Below are 23,510 nucleotides of genomic sequence, written 5' to 3'. Positions count from 1 at the left end.
AAACCTGCACAGATACTGCAGGTGGTGCAGAAAATGGTGGCCCTACACTGCCGGAAGGGATGTTGCGTTGATGACTAGCTTAATTGGCCGAGGGTGCTACAACCTTAAGGGACGTTTGGTAGTTAGTCGAAGCTTGCAAATGCATGGTGGTTAAATGTCTATGCATGCAACTTGTATTGAGACTTTTCAGATTCTGCCCTCTGCTTAAGGTAGTTGAACATTTTTGACAGATGACTTTGCGCTGATCAATTGGATGTTGTTTAAAAAAATGCCAGACTGCACTCTTTCTAGCATCGGATACCTTTTCAGGCATTGCAGACTGAGCTTTAACCGGATGGCCACGCTGTCCTCCAACAGGTTTTGACTTTGCCACGTGTTTTGGGCAAGATACGGGCCCGGCAGATGGAACCTGTTGCGATGTTGATGCCTGCTGCGGCCCCTCCTCCTCCGCTTCAGAACTGCTGCCGCCTGCACCCTGTTCCCCCAATGGCTGCCAATCGGGGTCAAGAACTGGGTCATCTATTACCTCTTCTTGTAGCTCGTGTGCAACTTCGTCTGTGTCACCTTGTCGGTCGGTGGTATAGCGTTCGTGATGGGGCAACATAGTCTCATCAGGGTCTGATTCTTGATCAGCACCCTGCGAGGGCAATGTTGTGGTCTGAGTCAAAGGACCAGCATAGTAGTCTGGCTGTGGCTGTGCATCAGTGCACTCCATGTCAGATTCAACTTGTAATGGGCATGGACTGTTAACTGCTTCACTTTCTAAGCCAGGGACGGTATGTGTAAAGAGCTCCATGGAGTAACCCGTTGTGTCGCCTGCTGCATTCTTCTCTGTTGTTGTTTTTGCTGAAGAGGACAAGGAAGCGACTTGTCCCTGACCGTGAACATCCACTAACGACGCGCTGCTTTTACTTTTACCAGTTTCATGAGAGGAGGCAAAAGAGCTAGAGGCTGAGTCAGCAAGATAAGCCAAAACTTGCTCTTGCTGCTCCGGCTTTAAAAGTGGTTTTCCTACTCCCAGAAAAGGGAGCGTTCGAGGCCTTGTGTAGCCAGACGACGAACCTGGCTCCACAGCTCCAGACTTAGGTGCAATATTTTTTTCCCCACGACCACCTGATGCTCCATCACTACCACTACCCTCATTACCAGCTGACAATGAACGCCCCCGGCCACGACCTCTTCCACCAGACTTCCTCATTGTTTTAAAAACGTTACCAAACTAACGGTATTTGTTGCAGTCACACAACTTACACGGTGAGCTATAACTTCAGTATGATTTAGCTACCCCTTTACAGGTGGGTGAGACCACAATGAAAATCAGGCACAATGTTACACACTCTGTTGTTGGTGGCAACAAATGAGAGAGATGCCACACACGCAGGACTGTCACTGAAGCGCAAATGTAAATATTAATCTCCCACTGATTTGTGTTTTTTTTTTTAAAAAGGAGACTTTAGAAAAAAAAATTAAAAAAAAAATGATTTTTTAAGGAAGAATTTATAAACCAAATAAAATGAAATGATTTTTTCAGGGAGAATTTAGAAAACAAATAAAACATAAAATAGCCTTTCTAGGGCCCAGTGAGTGAGAGAGGACGCACACAGGAGTCAGGAGTGGCACACAAGCCCAGAGGCCAATATTTATCTCCCACTGATTGATTTAGTGATTTTTTCAGGTAGATTTTGGAACCCAAATCAAGCAAAAAAATTAATAGGCTTTCTATGGCCCACAATTGGAGAGAGAGAGATGGCACACCCAGGAGTCAAGACTGGCACACAAGCAGAAAGGGCAATATTAATCTCCCACTGATTTGATTTTTTTTTTTTTTCAGGGAGACTTTAGAAAAAAAAATACAAAAAAATGAACTTTTCAGGAAGAATTTAGAAACAAAATAAAATAAAATGATTGTTTCAGGGAGAATTTAGAAAACAAATAAAAAAAAAATAGGCTTTGTAGGGCCCACTGAGTAAGAGAGGACGCACACAGGAGTCAGGAGTGGCACACAAGCCCAGAGGCCAATATTTATCTCCCACTGATTGATTTAGTGATTTTTTCAGGTAGATTTTGGAACCCAAATCAAGCAAAAAAATTAATAGGCTTTCTATGGCCCACAATTGGAGAGAGAGAGATGGCACACCCAGGAGTCAAGACTGGCACACAAGCAGAAAGGGCAATATTAATCTCCCACTGATTTGTTGTTTTTTTTTTTTTTTTCAGGGAGACTTTAGAAAAAAAAAAAATTGAATTTTTCAGGAAGAATTTAGAAACAAAATAAAATAAAATGATTGTTTCAGGGAGAATTTAGAAAACAAATGAAAAAAAAATAGGCTTTGTAGGGCCCACTGAGTGAGAGAGGACGCACACAGGAGTCAGGAGTGGCACACAAGCCCAGAGGCCAATATTTATCTCCCACTGATTGATTTAGTGATTTTTTCAGGTAGATTTTGGAACCCAAATCAAGCAAAAAAATTAATAGGCTTTCTATGGCCCACAATTGGAGAGAGAGAGATGGCACACCCAGGAGTCAAGACTGGCACACAAGCAGAAAGGGCAATATTAATCTCCCACTGATTTGTTTTTTTTTTTTTTTCAGGGAGACTTTAGAAAAAAAAAATACAAAAAAAATGATTTTTTTCAGGAATAATTTAGAAACCAAATAAAATAAAATGATTTTTTCAGGGAGAATTTAGAAGACAAATAAAACAAAAAATAGGCTTTCTAGGGCCCACTGAGTGAGAGAGGACGCACACAGGAGTCAGGAGTGGCACACAAGCCCAGAGGCCAATATTTATCTCCCACTGATTGATTTAGTGATTTTTTCAGGTAGATTTTGGAACCCAAATCAAGCAAAAAAATTAATAGGCTTTCTATGGCCCACAATTGGAGAGAGAGAGATGGCACACCCAGGAGTCAAGACTGGCACACATAGGCTTTCTATGGCCCACTATTTGTGAGAGAGATGGCACGCTCAGGACTGGCACACAAGCCCAGAGGCCAATATTAATCTCCCACTTTTTTTTTTTTTCCAGGGAAAATTTATAAACCCAATAAAAAAAATAATAAATAGGCTTTCTATGGCCCACTATCTGAGAGAGAGAGATGGCACGCTTAGGACTGGCACACAAGCCCAAAGGCCAATATTAATCTCCCACTGATTGATTTATTGATTTTTTCAGGTAGAATTTGGAACCCAAATCAACCAAAAAAATAAATAGGCTTTCTATGGCCCACTATTTGTGAGAGAGATGGCATGCTCAGGACTGGCACACAAGCCCAGAGGCCAATATTAATCTCCCACTTTTTTTTTTTTTTTCCAGGGAAAATTTATAAACCCAATAAAAAAAATAATAAATAGGCTTTCTATGGCCCACTATCTGAGAGAGAGAGATGGCACGCTTAGGACTGGCACACAAGCCCAAAGGCCAATATTAATCTCCCACTGATTGATTTATTGATTTTTTCAGGTAGATTTTGGAACCCAAATCAAGCAAAAAAATAATAGGCTTTCTATGGCCCACTGAGAGATGGCACACACAGGAGTAAGGATTGGCACACAAGCCCTGAGGCCAATATTTTTCTCCCACTGATTGATGTAGTGATTTTTTCAGGTAGATTTTAGAACCCAAATCAAGCAAAAAAATAAATAGGCTTTCTATGGCCCACTGGGTGAGAGATGACACAGACAGGGATGGCACTCTAGCAGAAATGCCAATCTTAATCTCCCACAGAAAAAAAAAAAAAAAAGGAACTGTCCTTCAATTACTATCTCCCTGCAGTAATCTCAGCCAGGTATGGCAGGCAGCAATAAGGAGTGGACTGATGCACAAATTAAATAAAAAGTGTGGACAAACAAACAAGATAGCTGTGCAGAAAGGAAGGAACAAGAGGATTTGTGCTTTGAAAAAAGCAGTTGGTTTGCACAGCGGCGTACACACAGCAATGCAGCTATCAGGGAGCCTTCTAGGGCAGCCCAATGAGCTACAGCGCTGAGGGGAAAAAAAAAAAAAATGTAGCTTCCACTGTCCCTGCACACCGAAGGTGGTGTTGGGCAGTGGAAATCGCTACAGCACAAGCGGTTTGGTGGTTAATGGACCCTGCCTAACGCTATCCCTGCTTCTGACGAAGCGGCAGCAACCTCTCCCTAAGCTCAGATCAGCAGCAGTAACATGGCGGTCGGCGGGAACGCCCCTTTATAGCCCCTGTGACGCCGCGGACAGCAAGCCAATCACTGCAATGCCCTTCTCTAAGATGGTGGGGACCAGGACCTATGTCATCACGCTGCCCACACTCTGCGTTTACCTTCATTGGCTGAGAAATGGCGCTTTTCGCGTCATTGAAACGCGACTTTGGCGCGAAAGTCGCGTACCGCATGGCCGACCCCGCACAGGGGTCGGATCGGGTTTCATGAAACCCGACTTTGTCAAAAGTCGGCGACTTTTGAAAATGTTCGACCCGTTTCGCTCAACCCTAACCATATGTTCTACATCCCATTCTTTCAAAAGCGAATGCAAGTGTATGCCTGCACAATTGTATACATCTCTCTTCACGTATATTATTAATTTACGACCCATTAGAATTTATCAATTTAGATCAGTTAGATCAGTTTAGGCTATAAACATTCTGAATATAATTTACTATAATCGGATCAGTAATGACACCAGTAGTAATTAAATAGATAACAGTTGTGAGAGAAGGCAAAAGGACAATATTTAGTATCTGCTTTACGTAGATTACAGATATGGTGATAATGCAATTCACGGGGTTATGTAAACTGACATATAAACATAAAGCAGAACACAGGAATATTTCTCCAAATATATATTTTTTCCCATTGGATGTCATAGGCTACGTTCACATTAGCGTTGTGCGGTGCTGCGTCGGACGCAGCCGCGGCGACGCATGCTTCATGCGCCCCTATATTTAACATGGGGGGGCGCATGGACATGCGTTGTCTTGCGTTTAGTGACGCATGCGTCATTTTGGCGCAAGCGTCAGGGCGCAGAGGACGCTGCATGATGCATTTTTTTCTGCGCCAAAAATCATGCAAAAATGAAAGCATGCATCACAAAAAGCTGCGTTGTGCATGCGTTTTTGCATGTGTTGTGTGTTGCGTCGCAGACGCAGCACCGCACAACGCAAATGTGAACTTAGCCATACACGTACATCTGGCCAAATAAAGTTTCATGTTCACATCATATTACAGACCAAAATGTACACCATCAAATATTTAAATGAAGCATTATTAAATTCCCAGATTTCAATATTTATGAGGAGAAAAGAATGAATAGGCAGAAATGCACCCAATATAAACAAATAGTAAGTAGCCTGCATTCAGCTGAGCTTCAAGGCTTGAATAAAGGTTAAAGGGCGGTCCACCACCTAACATGTCCTTTCTTAAATACCTATTTTTACACCGTAACCACTTTTCTGATTAGCTTTATTATATAATACCCTACACCTTTCCCTATCTAGCTAATCCCTAAATAAGTTTTTTTACTCCACTTCCTATGATGTTTCGCTTGAGAGGAGTGTCAAACGTTGTGTTACTCCCGGCTGGGGCTGCACTCATTATTCCGCAGCATCTTATCACCTCTGCTGGAATAGGACTTCATCAGGTAACAGTTATTACAATTTCTTTCATCGCTGCCCTCTGAAGGTGTCTTGGATCCATGGTGATAAACGCTGTGGAAGAGGTGAGCGCAGCTTCTGCACTCTGCTTCTATCTTCCTTCATCTTCTAACTGTTACACACCTGTCCTGGGTATCCCGGGCTCTGTTTCCTTCCCAAATGTCTGCTGCCCTATGCCATGCTGCACATCAGGTTTTTCAGGTTGCCTGGAGTGGATCAATGACATTATTTATCTATTTAAGGCCCATTTAGACACAAACCTATGTCTTGGGATTGTGACTCTAGACCTCAATGCTTGGAATGTTCCACCTTCTGTGTGTACTGTGCTTTACTTGTCTTAATCCCTGCTGTTAAACAAGATGTCATCAGGGGGTGGAGATAAAAGCAGAGAGTGACACCAGCGCCACCTCCTGATGATGATCCATTTGAGGGCAGTGGATAAAACTGTGGGGTGGTGCTCATGTAACGCACAGCTTCTATCACCGCGCCTGGTGGCAATTCATTTGACAGTGGTGGTAGAGGCTGTGGGGTGACACTAGTGTCACTCACTGCTTCTATCTCTGCCCTCTGATGATGTCTTGTTTCACAGTTAGAGATAGATACAGGAAGCTGGTGCTGCGTTCACCTCTCCTATAGCATCAAACACAATGGATCCAGGACATCTTCAGAGGGTGGGTAAGCAAGAAACCGTAGTAACTGTAGGGCGTCCTATGATGAAGTCCTGTTCCAGAAGGGGTGATAGACACTGTACGGAAGTGAGGGCAGCCTCCTGTGAGACTCCTCTCAAACAAAACGTCACAGGAAGTCAAGTAAAAAAAACACATGTAGGGGTTAGCTAAATAATGAGAAGTGTAGCGCATTTTATAATGGAGCTACTTACAAAAGTGATTACGGTGTAAAGATATTTAAAAAGAACATTTTAGGTGCCAAACCAACCATTTCATTGAAGATTAGTTGAATGGCAATAATGAAAGAGGAAGCCAGTATGCTGCAGCCTTGATCCGGCCCTGATTACATGTGGCCTTATTTTACTGCTGTCACCACAGCACTAAACAGCCGTCAATTATCTTCTCATTTGCTGATTGACAGTCATTTTATAACCTGTTTACACATGCTAACCTTGCAAACTGAACAATTTGTAGTAATACAGTGTGTCCGTAAAGTCATGGTGCACTTTTGACCAGTCACAGGATCTATTTATAGTTTAGGGCCTGATGCATGATAAGGTGATAGGCCCATTTTTTTTCGGGAAGCGGTCTGTGACGGCAAACACATATCTTGGCATGTTGGAATTGTATGCAGTGCCACAATTTCCAGAAGGTGTCATCTTTCAACAGGACGGCCCTCACCCAGAATACGCCACGATTGTTTGTGAGTTTCTGGATAGAACATTCCCCTGGTGGTGGATAGGCAGGGGTTCTGTCAAGCCATGGCCACCACGATCCCCTTAGACTTTTACTTTTGTGGTTATGTGAAGCAACATGTGTACATTGAACGTACCAATGACAATAATCCCGTAAAACAGAATCACAGACGTTATTCACTCTGTTACACCAGACGTCCTTACCCGTGTGTGGCAAGAACTTCACTATCATTTAGATGTGTGTAGGGCAATAAATGGAGCCCACATCGAACTGCACTGAATAGGTATGAAACTGGAAGAGTTTTTCTTTTATTTGGAGTAGATTTCACATTTCTATCGTCTTTTGTTGCTTTATAGTGATTCGTCAAAAGTGCACCATGACTTTACGAACACACTGTAGTGAATTCAAATTTCACAAGATTCGATCATCTCTAGTCTTTATCTTGCTTCATGGAGAAGATAGCACCTATCAGATACCTCTTTGGTAGGGCTGAGGAAATTATTATGGTATATGTATATGTTACCTAGATTGTGCTTGACCTCAATCTTGCTTTAAATTTGAACTGCCATCTGAAGGCCCCTATGTGCATTAATACTTTGTCTAGGATAGAATTGCAGATGCAGTATGCCCCATTATGCCAGTTCTTGCCATAATGTAAGAAAACCATCCCCCTATTACTCCAAGAATAATGTACAGTATATTAAATTTAATGTGCCAACTAGGGGATAGTCTGGAAAGCTATATTGTTTTTCTCTAATCAAATGATGCTATTAGAGAATACATGTTACTGAAAAGGCTTGTTCATAAGTTGTGTTTTTATGCAGAAAACACAGTTTTCAGTACCAGCAAAGTGAAGGAGATTTCGGAAATCTCAGTCACATGCTGCTTAATTTTTTCTTGCAGATTTCAACATTCAAAACATTTTTTCAAATCTGTAGCATGTCAATTCTTTCAGCGCTTTTGCAGCGTTTTTCACCCATTCAGATGATTAGGAAAAAACGAAAATAAAAACACAGCAAAAAAACATGCTGAAAATACTAAACGTGTGTTATACATTTATTTAGGCAGTCATTTTTCCTGAACCGTACCTGTAGATGATGTTTTGAGAGTGTAGATAGCCGATAGCACTGGCCACTTCCGCTGAGTAGAAACGTGCCCGTGGCTCCAGGAAAGACCGCTCCCTTTGCAAGTGGAAAAACAGCTAAATATAGAGAGAAGAAAGATTTTGTACCATGGAGCAAAAGCCTTCTTATTTTTATTGGTATTAAAGTAGAGATTGGTTGTAAATATTACAACACCAATGTACCAGGAGATCTTGTGTGACTGTGATTCCCTCTATAAGGCCGGGATAACACTAGACCATAATACGGCCGAGTGCATTGCACTCGGACCAATGTTACCACATGGGGCCGCTCCCACCAGCCGACTTTTTGTCGGCCGTTTTCCTCGGTCCGAGACAATCGCAGCATGCTGCGATTGTCTCGGACCGAGGAAAACTCTCGGCTCACTCGCACCCATATAAGCCTATGGGTGCGAGTGAGACAGCGCAGATATCATCCGAGTGATGTGCGCTATAAGCGCTATAATTCATTTCTCCGCCTCCTCCGCAGCTGTGCTCCGATCCTCCCTGTGCGAGAGAATCGGAGCACAGACGCATGACACTCGGCTCCTGCTCTGCTGTGAGCAGGAGCCGAGTGTCATTAGCATATCGCATCCGATACTCTCGCATCGGATTCAATACACTAGTGTGACCCCGGCCTAAATGTTAGCCTATTATATCTTCCTTGAACCAAGTATTAGGAAATTAAAAGATTAGCTAATATATAAGAAATAATGATCATTGCTGGAATCATTCTGCATAAGGATGATGTGTTATTGAAAAACACGGCACTACATATGAGTGGTTGTCTCTCAGACCCATTTTCATCCTAACTAACATAGATGAGGAATATAGCTGGACAGCTTTGATACCCCCATTGCTGGGTGGTAAGGAAACCTCACATAAATGACTATACTTGTGGTCTAATCATCATCATCTCGTTATGACAAAATTGTGATCAAGCCTAGGTAATTAATGCTCTAAGGTCCCAATTCATCAAAATGTATTCATCTGAATTCTGGTGTAAATTGCTTTGAAAAGTCACAAATTTTGGTGGAACTCGGTATTACACAAAAATTCATGACTCGCGGCATTTTCATGCCAGTTTCTCCCAATTATGCAAAAATGGGCCGACCTGGAGTTTCTCGCCATGGATCATCTAATTCAGAGACTGATATATGATTTCAGGCGTTGAGCAGAGAGGCGCCCACGGCTCATCAGGCATTCCTGATTCATTCAAGAGATGTACGCCAATCAGGAGCAATTTGGTGAATGTACAGTTGGGTGAATGTATAGGACACATGAAAGAACATACTGAATACAACACACAGATAGGTCAGTATCATTTACCTTTTCCAACACAATAGAGCTGAGTCCACCCTATCACCACACCCTATGGCTGCATTCTCTAGTTGTGGCCACTTCGCAATTTTACCCCAACTACAGCAAATAACTAAAATGCAGCCGCAATGTGTGAATGCAGTACATGGCTCAAAATCATTTACATTTTACAGGTAACTCACTTTCTGCCAGGTTATTTTTGTGTAGTATCCTAATAGTATCCTGTAATAGGGCTTTAGCAGCCCTTTCAGGATATGTAACTTTTATTTTTCTACGTGGCCCCAGTTGTGTCGAAGACAAATTTATTGCCTCGAGACGGCAAGTCAAGCATGTGTAAATTGCAAATTAATGTTCGCCGCTCTCCCGCCCATAATCCTGCCCACCCCTCTGCACTGGTGTCACTGATTCTGTCATACTGCCTTATACTCGAAGATCGCATAGCAATCCACGGACTGACTGTCTGCTCTCCTGACCTGTGAGTGATAGCTGCATAGAAATACATGCTGTTACTCACGTCAGGAGAGCAGAAGGCTAGTCCGAGGATTGCGATGCAGTCCTTGGACGATTAACATAGCAGCTTGACTGCATCCAATCAGTGATACTGGCTGGGAAGGTTGGGTGGGATTATGTGGGGGAAAGGGCGGAATATTCATTTGCTTTACTTGCCGGCTTGCATTTAAATGCAAAATGATTTTTCATCCCTTCCCCCACACATAAGCTTGCCCACCTCTCGGCCAACATCACTAATTTAATCAGGCTGCTGAATTACTAGCCCGAGGATCACATTGCAATCCTCAGGCTGGCCGTCTGCTCTCCTGACATGAGTGTGACAGCATGTATTTCTATGCAGCTGTCACTCTCAGGTCAGGAGAGCAGACGGTCAGTCTGTGGATTGCGATGCGATCTTCGGGTATACGACAGTATGACTGAATCAGTGACGCCAGTGCAGAGGTGTGGGCAGGATTATGGGCGGGGGAGGGGTTAATATTTTCCATTTAGATATGCTTGACTTGCCGGTCCAAGACAAATTTGCTTGGAGCTTCTAGGAACACAACGGCTACATAGAGAAATAAAAGCTACATATCCTGAAAGGGCTACCTAATCCCTTTTTCAGGATAGAATTATGATACTACACAAAAATTACCTGACAAATTTCTGGTGAATTGCTTCTATTGGTAACAGGATTGTCGGCTACAGTACCTTGAGAAAAAAGTCATCTGAGAACATCTGGTTATATGAAATTCTGGGCAGCACGTGGTTCTGGATTATGCCATAAAATAAAGAAGCACTAATCTGTGCATCTAGTCTCACCTCTCCTCCATTTACATAGTCCAGAACAAAATAGAGTTTCTCTGGGGTTTGGAAGGAGAAGTGCAATCCTACAAGGAATGGATGCTTTAGGTTCGTCAGCAAAACATTCCTCTCAGCCATGATGTGAGATTGCTGAGAATGAAAAGGAAATATCGTTATAGGCTCAGAAATTTGAATAAATGTGGTTGCAAGCACATGTATGATGAAATACCTCTTTTCTCTTTAGAATGGTCTTCTTCTGTAGAACCTTCACAGCATAGAACTTATTGTCACTTTTACGCTTGGCTAGTAGGACCTGTTAAAAGTAAACCTTCTTTAGTTGGTAAACCAAGATTTCACGATACTAACTGCATGTACTTATTTCACAGATCGCAAGGAGGCTGGTGTGCTCTGAAAGTCTACATCAGAATAACTGCACTATTTTGATACTAAGCATGTTACGAGACCAGGTATGATAGCGTTCATGCCCTGAGAACCACGCCTCTTGCCTGATGGCATCTCATTTTTTCTGAGTTTCCAGCCTCGGACAATGTCATTGTTGTGGCAAGATGTACATTTGAACACTCCAGGCTGCCAAATTTAAAGAAGAACCACAAATTCTGTCAGGTAGGAAGCGGTTTTCAGGTTCTCCCATCCAGTGTTCACAGATAACTGACATTGCCGCTGAACTGGGTCCTGTGAATCGATTCTTACCAACTCTACGCATGAGTCCAAGTGTATTCAGGTTCTGTACAGCCTGATCAACAGCCACAGCTTGTACTGAGGAATGGAGATCAAGAGCAGTAGGAAGGAGAGACGGTCTAAGTATGTGGAAATTGAGAGTACATTTTCGCAAAGGGGTTATACAGCCAGTTCAACATGAATTATCACTCTAAATTTACAAGACTCATAACGGTATTACAGATGTAGAAGCAAGATTAGATCCATCTCAAAGATTAAATTATGTACACTTGAGAAATCTGGTGACAGATCCACTTCTGGACTCATGCGCATGTCTGTCTACAACATGGCTCACGTACATTGCCATGCCTTTACAGTATTTATATTTGGACAGACATTTCATTTCTGTGTTTTGTCATTGATTCCATGTGAAAAATGTTCTGTCAGAATCATGTTCAATATTGAGCGCTTCTCATAGTATCTTATCCTCTTTCTATGGAGTCTTATATATAACATGTAGCTGTTTATCCCCTTTACCCCCAAGGGTGGTTTGCACGTTATGGACCGGGCCAATTTTTACAATTCTGACCACTGTCCCTTTATGAGGTTATAACTCTGGAACGCTTCGACGGATCCTGGTGATTCTGACATTGTTTTCTCGTGACATATTGTACTTCATGATAGTGGTAAAATTTCTTTGATATTACCTGCGTTTATTTGTGAAAAAAACGGAAACATGGCGAAAATTTTGAAAATTTTGCAATTTTCCAACTTTGAATTTTTATGCAATTAAATCACAGAGATATGTCACACAAAATACTTAATAAGTAACATTTCCACATGTCTACTTTACATCAGCACAATTTTGGAACCAAATTTTTTTTTGTTAGGGAGTTATAAGGGTTAAAAGTTGACCAGCAATTTCTCATTTTTACAACACCATTTTATTTTAGGGACCACATCTCATTTGAAGTCATTTTGAGGGGTCTATATGATAGAAAATACCCAAGTGTGAGACCATTCTAAAAGCTGCACCCCTCAAGGTTCTGAAAACCACATCCAAGAAGTTTATTAACCCTTCAGGTGTTTCACAGGAATTTTTGGAATGTTTAAATAAAAATTAACATTTAACTTTTTTTCACAAAAAATTTACTTCAGCTCCAATTTGTTTTATTTTGCCAAGAGTTACAGGAGAAAATGGACCCCAAACCTTGTTGTACAATTTGTCCTGAGTACGCCGATACCCCATAAGTGGAGGTAAACCACTCTTTGGGCGCATGACAGAGCTTGGAAGCGAAGGAGCGCCATTTGACTTTTTAATGCAAAATTGACTGGAATTGAGATGGGACGCCATGTTGCGTTTGGAGAGCCACTGATGTGCCTAAACATTGAAACCCCCCACAAGTGACACCATTTTGGAAAGTAGACCCCCTAAGGAACTTATCTAGAGGTGTGGTGAGCACTTTGACCCACCAAGTGCTTCACAGAAGTTTATAATGCAGAACCGTAAAAATAATAAAAAAAAATTTTGCACAAAAATTATCTTTTCACCCACAATTTTTTATTTTCCCAATGGTAAGAAAAGAAATTGGAACCAAAAAGTTGTTGCACAATTTGTCCTGAGTACTCTGATACCCCATATGTGGGGGTAAACCACTGTTTGGGCGCATGGGAGACCTCGGAAGGGAAGGAGCGCCGTTTGACCTTTCAATGCAAAATTGATAGGAATTGAGATGGGACGCCATGTTGCGTTTGAAGAGCCACTGATGTGCCTAAACATTGAAACCCCCCACAAGTGACACCATTTTGGAAGGTAGACCCCCTAAGGAACTTATCTAGAGGTGTGGTGAGCACTTTGACCCACCAAGAGCTTCACAGAAGTTTATAATGCAGAGCCGTAAAAATAAAACAACATTTTTGTCCCACAAATATTATTTTTTAGCCCCCAGTTTTGTATTTTCCCGAGGGTAACAGGAGAAATTGGACCCCAAAATTTGTTGTGCAATTTGTCCTGAGTGCGCTGATACCCCATATGTGGGGGGAACCACCGTTTGGGCGCATGGGAAGGCTCGGAAGGGAAGGAGCGCCATTTGAAATACAGACTTAGATGGAATGGTCTGCAGGCGTCACATTGCGTTTGCAGAGCCCCTAATGTACCTAAACAGTAGAAACCCCCCACAAGTGACCCCTGTTATGAACAGGTAATTCAGAACCACAATGGACCTTGAAGTCCAGAGCACACAAAGTGACCTGACAATTACCAAAAACTTAGGACGAGCTCTGAGACGTGGGAACTCTGCTGACCGCAATCCCTAATCCTATCACACCACACTAGAGGTAGCCGTGGATTGCGCCTAACGCTCCCTATGCAACTCGGCACAGCCTGAGAAACTAACTAGCCCTGAAGATAGAAAAATAAGCCTACCTTGCCTTAGAGAAATTCCCCAAAGGAAAAGGCAGCCCCCCACATATAATGACTGTGAGTAAAGATTAAAATACAAACACAGAGATGAAATAGAGTGAGGCCCGACTTACTGAATAGACCGAGGATAGGAAAGATAGCTTTGCGGTCAACACAAAAACCTACAAACAACCACGCAGAGGGGCAAAAAGACCCTCTGCACCGACTAATGGTACGGAGGTGCTCCCTCTGCGTCTCAGAGCTTCTAGCAAGCAAGAAAAACCAATATAGCAAGCTGGACAGAAAATATAGCAAACAAAAGTAACACAAGCAGAACTTAGCTTATGCAGGCCACAGGAACGATCCAGGAGGAAGCAAAACCAATACTAGAACATTGACTGGAGGCCAGGATCAAAGCACCAGGTGGAGTTAAATAGAGCAGCACCTAACGACTTAACCTCATCACCTGAGGAAGGAAACTCAGAAGCCGCAGTACCACTCTCATCCACCAAAGGAAGCTCATAGACAGAACCAGCCGAAGTACCACTCTCGACCACAGGAGGGAGCTTGGCCACAGAATTCACAACAGTACCCCCCCCTTGAGGAGGGGTCACCGAACCCTCACCAGAGCCCCCAGGCCGACCAGGATGAGCCACATGAAAGGCACGAACCAGATCGGCAGCATGGACATCAGAGGCAAAGACCCAGGAATTATCTTCCTGACCATAACCTTTCCACTTAACCAAATACTGGAGTTTCCATCTCGAAACACGAGAATCCAAAATCTTCTCCACTATATACTCCAATTCCCCTTCCACCAAAACCGGAGCAGGAGGATCAATAGATGGAACCACAGGTGCCACGTATCTCCGCAACAATGACCTATGGAACACGTTATGGATGGAAAAAGAAGCTGGAAGAGTCAGACGAAAAGACACAGGATTAAGAACCTCAGAAATCCTATATGGACCAATGAAACGAGGCTTAAATTTAGGAGAGGAAACCTTCATAGGAATATAACGAGATGACAACCAAACCAAATCCCCAACACGAAGTTGGGGACCCACACAGCGCCTGCGGTTAGCGAAACGTTGAGCCTTCTCCTGGGACAAAGTCAAATTGTCCACTACATGAGTCCAAATCTGCTGCAACCTATCCACCACAGTATCCACACCAGGACAGTCCGAAGACTCAACCTGCCATGAAGAGAAACGAGGGTGGAACCCAGAATTGCAGAAAAACGGCGAAACCAAAGTAGCCGAGCTGGCCCGATTATTAAGGGCGAACTCAGCCAAAGGCAAAAAGGACACCCAATCATCCTGATCAGCAGAAACAAAACATCTCAGATATGTTTCCAAGGTCTGATTGGTTCGTTCAGTCTGGCCATTTGTCTGAGGATGGAAAGACGAGGAAAAAGACAAATTAATGCCCATCCTAGCACAAAAGGCTCGCCAAAACCTCGAAACAAACTGGGAACCTCTGTCAGAAACGATGTTCTCTGGAATGCCATGTAAACGAACCACATGCTGGAAAAACAATGACACCAAATCAGAGGAGGAAGGCAATTTAGACAAGGGCACCAAATGGACCATCTTAGAGAAGCGATCACAAACCACCCAAATGACCGACATTCTTTGAGAGACGGGGAGATCCGAAATAAAATCCATAGAGATATGTGTCCAAGGCCTCTTCGGGACCGGCAAGGGCAAAAGCAACCCACTGGCACGAGAACAGCAGGGCTTAGCCCGAGCACAAATCCCACAGGACTGCACAAAAGAACGCACATCCCGCGACAGAGACGGCCACCAAAAGGATCTAGCCACCAAATCTCTGGTACCAAAGATTCCAGGATGACCAGCCAACACCGAACAATGAACCTCAGAGATAACTTTATTCGTCCACCTATCAGGGACAAACAGTTTCTCCGCTGGGCAACGGTCAGGTCCATTAGCCTGAAATTTTTGCAGCACCCGCCGCAAATCAGGGGAGATGGCAGACAAAATTACCCCCTCTTTGAGAATACCCGCCGGCTCAGGCAAACCCGGAGAATCGGGCACAAAACTCCTAGACAGGGCATCCGCCTTCACATTTTTAGAGCCCGGAAGGTACGAAACCACAAAGTCAAAACGGGAGAAAAACAGCGACCAACGAGCCTGTCTAGGATTCAACCGTTTGGCAGACTCGAGATAAGTCAAGTTTTTGTGATCAGTCAAGACCACCACGCGATGCTTAGCTCCTTCAAGCCAATGACGCCACTCCTCGAATGCCCACTTCATGGCTAGCAACTCTCGATTGCCAACATCATAATTTCGCTCAGCAGGCGAAAATTTCCTGGAAAAGAAGGTGCATGGTTTCATCACCGAGCAATCAGAACTTCTCTGCGACAAAACAGCCCCTGCTCCAATTTCGGAAGCATCAACCTCGACCTGGAACGGAAGCGAAACATCTGGTTGGCACAACACAGGGGCAGAAGAAAAACGACGCTTCAACTCCTGAAAAGCTTCCACAGCAGCAGAAGACCAATTGACCACATCAGCACCCTTCTTGGTTAAATCAGTCAAAGGTTTAGCAATACTAGAAAAATTAGCGATGAAGCGACGATAAAAATTAGCAAAGCCCAGGAACTTCTGCAGACTCTTCAGAGATGTTGGCTGAGTCCAATCATAAATGGCCTGAACTTTAACAGGGTCCATCTCGATAGTAGAAGGAGAAAAAATGAACCCCAAAAATGAAACCTTCTGAACACCAAAGAGACACTTTGACCCCTTCACAAACAAAGAATTAGAACGCAGGACCTGGAACACCATTCTGACCTGCTTCACATGAGATTCCCAATCATCCGAGAAGACCAAAATATCATCCAAGTATACAATCAGGAATTTATCCAGGTACTCTCGGAAGATGTCATGCATAAAGGACTGAAACACTGATGGAGCATTAGAAAGCCCGAATGGCATAACCAGGTACTCAAAATGGCCTTCGGGCGTATTAAATGCTGTTTTCCATTCGTCGCCCCGTTTAATACGCACAAGATTATACGCACCACGAAGATCTATCTTGGTGAACCAACTTGCCCCCTTAATCCGAGCAAACAAATCAGACAGCAGCGGCAAGGGGTACTGAAATTTGACCGCAATTTTATTTAGAAGGCGGTAATCAATACAAGGTCTCAGCGAACCATCCTTCTTGGCCACAAAAAAGAACCCCGCTCCCAATGGCGACGATGACGGGCGAATATGACCCTTCTCCAAAGACTCCTTCACGTAACTCCGCATAGCGGCATGCTCAGGTACAGATAAATTAAACAGTCGACCCTTAGGAAACTTACTACCAGGAATCAAATCGATAGCACAATCACAATCCCTATGCGGAGGTAGGGCATTGGACTTGGGCTCATCGAATACATCCCGGTAATCAGACAAGAACTCTGGGACCTCAGAAGGAGTGGATGATGAGATAGACAGAAATGGAACATCACCATGTACCCCCTGACAACCCCAGCTGGACACAGACATTGATTTCCAATCTAATACTGGGTTATGGACTTGTAGCCATGGCAACCCCAACACGACCACATCATGCAGATTATGCAACACCAGAAAGCGAATATCCTCCTGGTGCGCAGGAGCCATGCACATGGTCAGTTGGGTCCAATACTGAGGCTTATTCTTGGCCAAAGGCGTAGCATCAATTCCTCTCAATGGAATAGGACACTGCAAGGGCACCAAGACAAACCTACAGCGCCTAGCAAACTCCAAGTCCATCAAATTCAGGGCAGCGCCTGAATCCACAAATGCCATGACAGAATAGGAAGACAAAGAGCAGATCAAAGTAACGGACAAAAGAAATTTCAACTGTACCGTACCAATGGTGGCGGACCTAGCGAACCGCTTAGTGCGCTTAGGACAATCGGAGATAGCATGAGTGGAATCACCACAGTAGAAACACAGCCCATTCTGACGTCTGTGTTCTTGCCTTTCAGCTCTGGTCAAAGTCCTATCGCACTGCATAGGCTCAGGTTTATGCTCAGATAATACCGCCAAATGGTGCACAGATTTACGCTCACGCAAGCGTCGACCGATCTGAATGGCCAAAGACATAGACTCATTTAGACCAGCAGGCATAGGAAATCCCACCATGACATCCTTAAGGGCTTCAGAGAGACCCTTTCTGAAAATAGCTGCCAGCGCACATTCATTCCATTGAGTGAGCACGGACCACTTTCTAAACTTCTGACAATAAATCTCTATCTCATCCTGACTCTGACACAGAGCCAGCAAATTTTTCTCTGCCTGATCCACTGAATTAGGTTCGTCGTACAGCAATCCGAGCGCCAGAAAAAACGCATCAATGTTACATAATGCAGGATCTCCTGGCGCAAGGGAAAATGCCCAGTCTTGAGGGTCGCCACGTAATAAAGAAATAATGATCCTAACTTGTTGAACTGGGTCACCAGAGGAGCGGGGTTTCAAAGCCAGAAATAATTTACAATTATTTTTAAAATTCAAAAACTTAGCTCTATCTCCAGAAAACAACTCAGGAATAGGAATTTTAGGTTCTAACATAGGATTCTGAACCACTAAATCTTGAATGTTCTGTACACTTATAGTGAGATTATCCAACAAAGAGGACAGACCCTGAATGTCCATGTCCACACCTGTGTTCTGAACCACCCTGATGTAAAGGGGAAAAGAAAGACAGAACACAGGCAAAGAAAAAAAAATGGTCTCAGAACTTCTCTTTTCCCTCTATTGAGAAGCATTAGTACTTTTGGCCTCCAGTACTGTTATGAACAGGTAATTCAGAACCACAATGGACCTTGAAGTTCAGAGCACACAAAGTGACCTGACAATTACCAAAAACATAGGACGAGCTCTGAGACGTGGGAACTCTGCTGACCGCAATCCCTAATCCTAACACACCACACTAGAGGTAGCCGTGGATTGCGCCTAACGCTCCCTATGCAACTCGGCACAGCCTGAGAAACTAACTAGCCCTGAAGATAGAAAAATAAGCCTACCTTGCTCAGAGAAATTCCCCAAAGGAAAAGGCAGCCCCCAACATATAATGACTGTGAGTAAAGATGAAAATACAAACACAGAGATGAAATAGATTTAGCAAAGTGATGCCCGACTTACTGAATAGACCGAGGATAGGAAAGATAGCTTTGCCGTCAACACAAAAACCTACAAACAACCACGCAGAGGGGCAAAAAGACCCTCCGCACCGACTAACGGTACGGAGGTGCTCCCTCTGCGTCTCAGAGCTTCCAGCAAGCAAGAAAAACCAATATAGCAAGCTGGACAGAAAATACAGCAAACAAAAGTAACACAAGCAGAACTTAGCTTATGCAGGCCACAGGAACGATCCAGGAGGAAGCAAGACCAATACTAGAACATTGACTGGAGGCCAGGATCAAAGCACCAGGTGGAGTTAAATAGAGCAGCACCTAACGACTTAACCTCATCACCTGAGGAAGGAAACTCAGAAGCCGCAGTACCACTCTCATCCACCAAAGGAAGCTCATAGACAGAACCAGCCGAAGTACCACTCTCGACCACAGGAGGGAGCTTGGCAACAGAATTCACAACAGACCCCATATTGGAAACTAGACCCCCCAAGGAACTTATCTAGATGTGTTGTGAGAACTTTGAGCCCCCAAGTGTTTCACTACAGTTTCTAACGCAGAGCCGTGAAAACAAAATAAAAAAATCCCAAAATTATTTTTTAGCCCCCAGTTTTGTATTTTCTCGAGGGTAACAGGAGAAATTGGACACCAAAATTTGTTGTCCAATTTGTCCTGAGTGCGCTGATGCCCCATATGTGGGGGGGAACCACCGTTTGGGCGCATGGGAGGGCTCGGAAGGGAAGGAGCACTGTTTTACTTTTTCAACGCAGAATTGGCTGGAATTGAAATCGGACGCCATGTCGCATTTGGAGAGCCCCTGATGTGTCTAAACAGTGGAAACCCCCCAATTATAACTGAAACCCTAATCCAAACACACCCCTAACCCTAATTCAAACGGTAACCCTAACCACACCTCTAACCCAGACACACCCCTAACCCTAATCCCAACCCTATTCCCAACCGCAAATGTAATCCAAACCCTAACCCTAACTGTAGCCTTAACCCTAACTGTAGCCTTAACCCTAACTGTAGCCTTAACCCTAACTGTAGCCTTAACCCTAGCCCTAACCCTAGCCCTAACCATAACCCTGTTGTGAATTCTGTGGCAGAGTTCACTCCTGTGGTCACAAGTGGTACTTCGGCTGATTCTCTCTGGGATCTTCCGTTTGTGGAGGAAAGTGGTACTGCAGCTTCTGAGTTTCCTCCCTCAGGTGATCTGGTGAGCTCGTTAGCTTCTTCTCTACTTAACTCCACCTGATGCTTTGATCTATGCTTCCTGTCAATGTTTCAGTGTGGGACTTGTTTTTTCCCTGGATCATTCCTGTGGCCTGCTGCTCTGCAAAGCTAAGTTTTGCTTATGTTATTTTGTTGCTATTTTTCTGTCCAGCTTGCTTTATTGGTTTTTCTCGCCTGCTGGAAGCTCTGAGACGCAGAGGGACCACCTCCGTACCGTTAGTCGGTGCGGAGGGTCTTTTTGTCCCCTCTGCGTGGTTTTTTATAGGTTTTTGTGCTGACCTCAAAGTTATCTTCCCTATCCTCGTTCTGTTCAGCTAGTCGGGCCTCACTTTGCTAAATCTGTTTCATCTCTATGTTTGTGTTTTCATCTTGCTCACAGTCATTATATGTGGGGGGCTGCCTTTTCCTTTGGGGAATTTCTCTGAGGCAAGGTAGGCTTATTTTTCTATCTTCAGGATTAGCTAGTTTCTCAGGCTGTGACGAGGCGCCTAGGTTCTGGTCAGGAGCGCTCCATGGCTACCTTTAGTGTGGTTTGATAGGCTTAGGGATTGCGGTCTGCAGAGTTCCCACGTCTCAGAGCTCGTTCTATTATTTTGGGTTATTGTCAGTTCACTGAATGTGCTCTGACCTCCATGTCCATTGTGATTCTGAATTGCCTTTCATAACAGTACAGGAAGACCAAAGTGCTAATGATTCTCAATAGAGGAAAAAAAGAAGTTCTGAGACCATTTTTTTTTCTTTGCACTGTGTTTTGTCTTTTTTTTCCCCTAGACATTTGGGTGGTTCAGGACACAGGTGTAGCAATGGACATTAAAGGTCTGTCTTCATGTGTGGATCAGCTCACGGCAAGAGTTCAAAATATTCAAGATTTTGTGGTCCAGAATTCTTTGCTTGAACCGAGAATTCCTATTCCAGATTTGTTTTTTGGAGATAGAACTAAATTTCTGAGTTTCAAAAATAATTGTAAACTATTTCTGGCTTTGAAACCTCGCTCTTCTGGTGACCCAATTCAACAGGTTAGGATCGTCATTTCTTTTTTGCGCGGCGACCCTCAGGACTGGGCGTTTTCTCTTGCATCAGGAGATCCTGCATTGAGTAATATCGATACGTTTTTCCTGGCGCTTGGGTTGCTGTACGATGAGCCTAATTCAGTGGATCAGGCAGAAAAAAATTTGCTGGCTCTTTGTCAGGCTCAGGATGAGATAGAGGTATATTGTCAGAAATTTAGAAAGTGGTCAGTGCTCACTCAATGGAATGAATCTGCGCTGGCAGCAATATTCAGAAAGGGTCTCTCTGAAGCCCTTAAGGATGTCATGGTGGGATTTCCTATGCCTGCTGGTTTGAATGAGTCTATGTCTTTGGCCATTCAGATCGGTCGACGCTTGCGTGAGCGTAAACCTGTGCACCATTTGGCGGTATTACCTGAGCTTAAACCTGAGCCTATGCAGTGTGATAGGACCTTGACCAGAGTTGAACGGCAAGAACATAGACTTCTGAATGGTCTGTGTTTCTACTGTGGTGATTCCACTCATGCTATCTCTGATTGTCCTAAGCGCACTAAGCGGTTCGCTAGGTCTGCCACCATTGGTACTGTACAGTCAAAATTTCTTCTGTCCGTTACCTTGATCTGCTCTTTGTCATCATATTCTGTCATGGCATTTGTGGATTCAGGCGCTGCCCTGAATTTGATGGACTTGGAATATGCTAAGCGTTGTGGGTTTTTCTTGGAGCCCTTGCAGTGTCCTATTCCATTGAGAGGAATTGATGCTACGCCTTTGGCCAAGAATAAGCCTCAATACTGGACCCAGCTGACCATGTGCATGGCTCCTGCACATCAGGAGGTTATTCGCTTTCTGGTGTTGCATAATCTGCATGATGTGGTCGTGTTGGGGTTGCCATGGCTACAACCCCATAATCCAGTATTAGATTGGAAATCCATGTCGGTGTCCAGCTGGGGTTGTCAGGGGGTACATGGTGATGTTCCATTTCTGTCAATTTCGTCATCCACTCCTTCTGAGGTCCCAGAGTTCTTGTCTGATTACCGGGATATATTTGATGAGCCCAAGTCCAATCCGCATAGGGATTGTGATTGTGCTATCAATTTGATTCCTGGTAGTAAATTCCCAAAAGGTCGATTGTTTAATTTGTCCGTGCCTGAGCACACCGCTATGCGCAGTTATGTGAAGGAATCCCTGGAGAAGGGGCATATTCGCCCGTCATCGTCGCCATTAGGAGCAGGGTTCTTTTTTGTAGCCAAGAAGGATGGTTCGCTGAGACCTTGTATAGATTACCGCCTTCTTAATAAGATCACGGTTAAATTTCAGTACCCCTTGCCATTGTTATCTGATCTGTTTGCTCGGATTAAGGGGGCTAGTTGGTTCACAAAGATAGATCTTCGTGGTGCGTATAATCTGGTGCGAATTAAGCAAGGTGATGAATGGAAAACTACATTTAATACGCCCGAGGGTCATTTTGAGTATCTCGTGATGCCGTTCGGACTTGCCAATGCTCCATCAGTGTTTCAGTCCTTTATGCATGACATCTTCCGAGAGTACCTGGATAAATTCCTGATTGTGTACTTGGATGACATTTTGATCTTCTCGGATGATTGGGAGTCTCATGTGAAGCAGGTCAGAACGGTTTTTCAGGTCCTGCGTGCTAATTCTTTGTTTGTGAAGGGATCAAAGTGTCTCTTTGGTGTGCAGAAGGTTTCATTTTTGGGGTTCATCTTTTCCCCTTCTACTATCGAGATGGATCCTGTTAAGGTCCAAGCCATCCATGATTGGACTCAGCCGACATCTCTGAAAAGTCTGCAAAAGTTCCTGGGCTTTGCTAATTTTTATCGTCGCTTCATCTGCAATTTTTCTAGTATTGCTAAACCATTGACCGATTTGACCAAGAAGAGTGCTGATGTGGTCAATTGGTCTTCTGCTGCTGTGGAAGCTTTTCAAGAGTTGAAGCGTCGTTTTTCTTCTGCCCCTGTGTTGTGTCAACCAGATGTTTCTCTTCCGTTCCAGGTCGAGGTTGATGCTTCTGAGATTGGAGCAGGGGCTGTTTTGTCGCAGAGAGGTTCTGGTTGCTCAGTGATGAAACCATGCGCTTTCTTTTCCAGGAAGTTTTCGCCTGCTGAGCGTAATTATGATGTGGGCAACCGAGAGTTGCTGGCCATGAAGTGGGCATTCGAGGAGTGGCGTCATTGGCTTGAAGGAGCTAAGCATCGCGTGGTGGTATTGACTGATCATAAGAACTTGACTTATCTCGAGTCTGCCAAGCGCTTGAATCCTAGACAAGCTCGTTGGTCGTTGTTTTTTGCCCGTTTTGACTTTGTGATTTCGTACCTTC

General features: G+C 43.9%; 1 protein-coding gene across 1 annotated transcript in view; it reads right to left on the bottom strand.

Annotated features, from left to right (window-relative positions):
- SGK2 (serum/glucocorticoid regulated kinase 2) overlaps positions 1–23,510 on the bottom strand; it is a 122,469-nt gene that overhangs the window by 17,719 nt on the left and 81,240 nt on the right. The window contains exons 4-6 of the mRNA XM_069752319.1: positions 10,955–11,038; positions 10,744–10,875; positions 8,081–8,193 (exon numbers count right to left, since the gene is read on the bottom strand). Of these exons, the coding sequence (XP_069608420.1) occupies positions 8,081–8,193; positions 10,744–10,875; positions 10,955–11,038 (329 nt within the window). The remainder of the gene's footprint in view (positions 1–8,080; positions 8,194–10,743; positions 10,876–10,954; positions 11,039–23,510) is intronic.

The sequence above is a fragment of the Ranitomeya imitator genome, chromosome 2 (assembly GCF_032444005.1).
Source record: "Ranitomeya imitator isolate aRanImi1 chromosome 2, aRanImi1.pri, whole genome shotgun sequence".
Lineage (NCBI taxonomy): Eukaryota > Metazoa > Chordata > Amphibia > Anura > Dendrobatidae > Ranitomeya > Ranitomeya imitator.
This window is presented reverse-complemented; position numbering and strand designations above follow the sequence as displayed.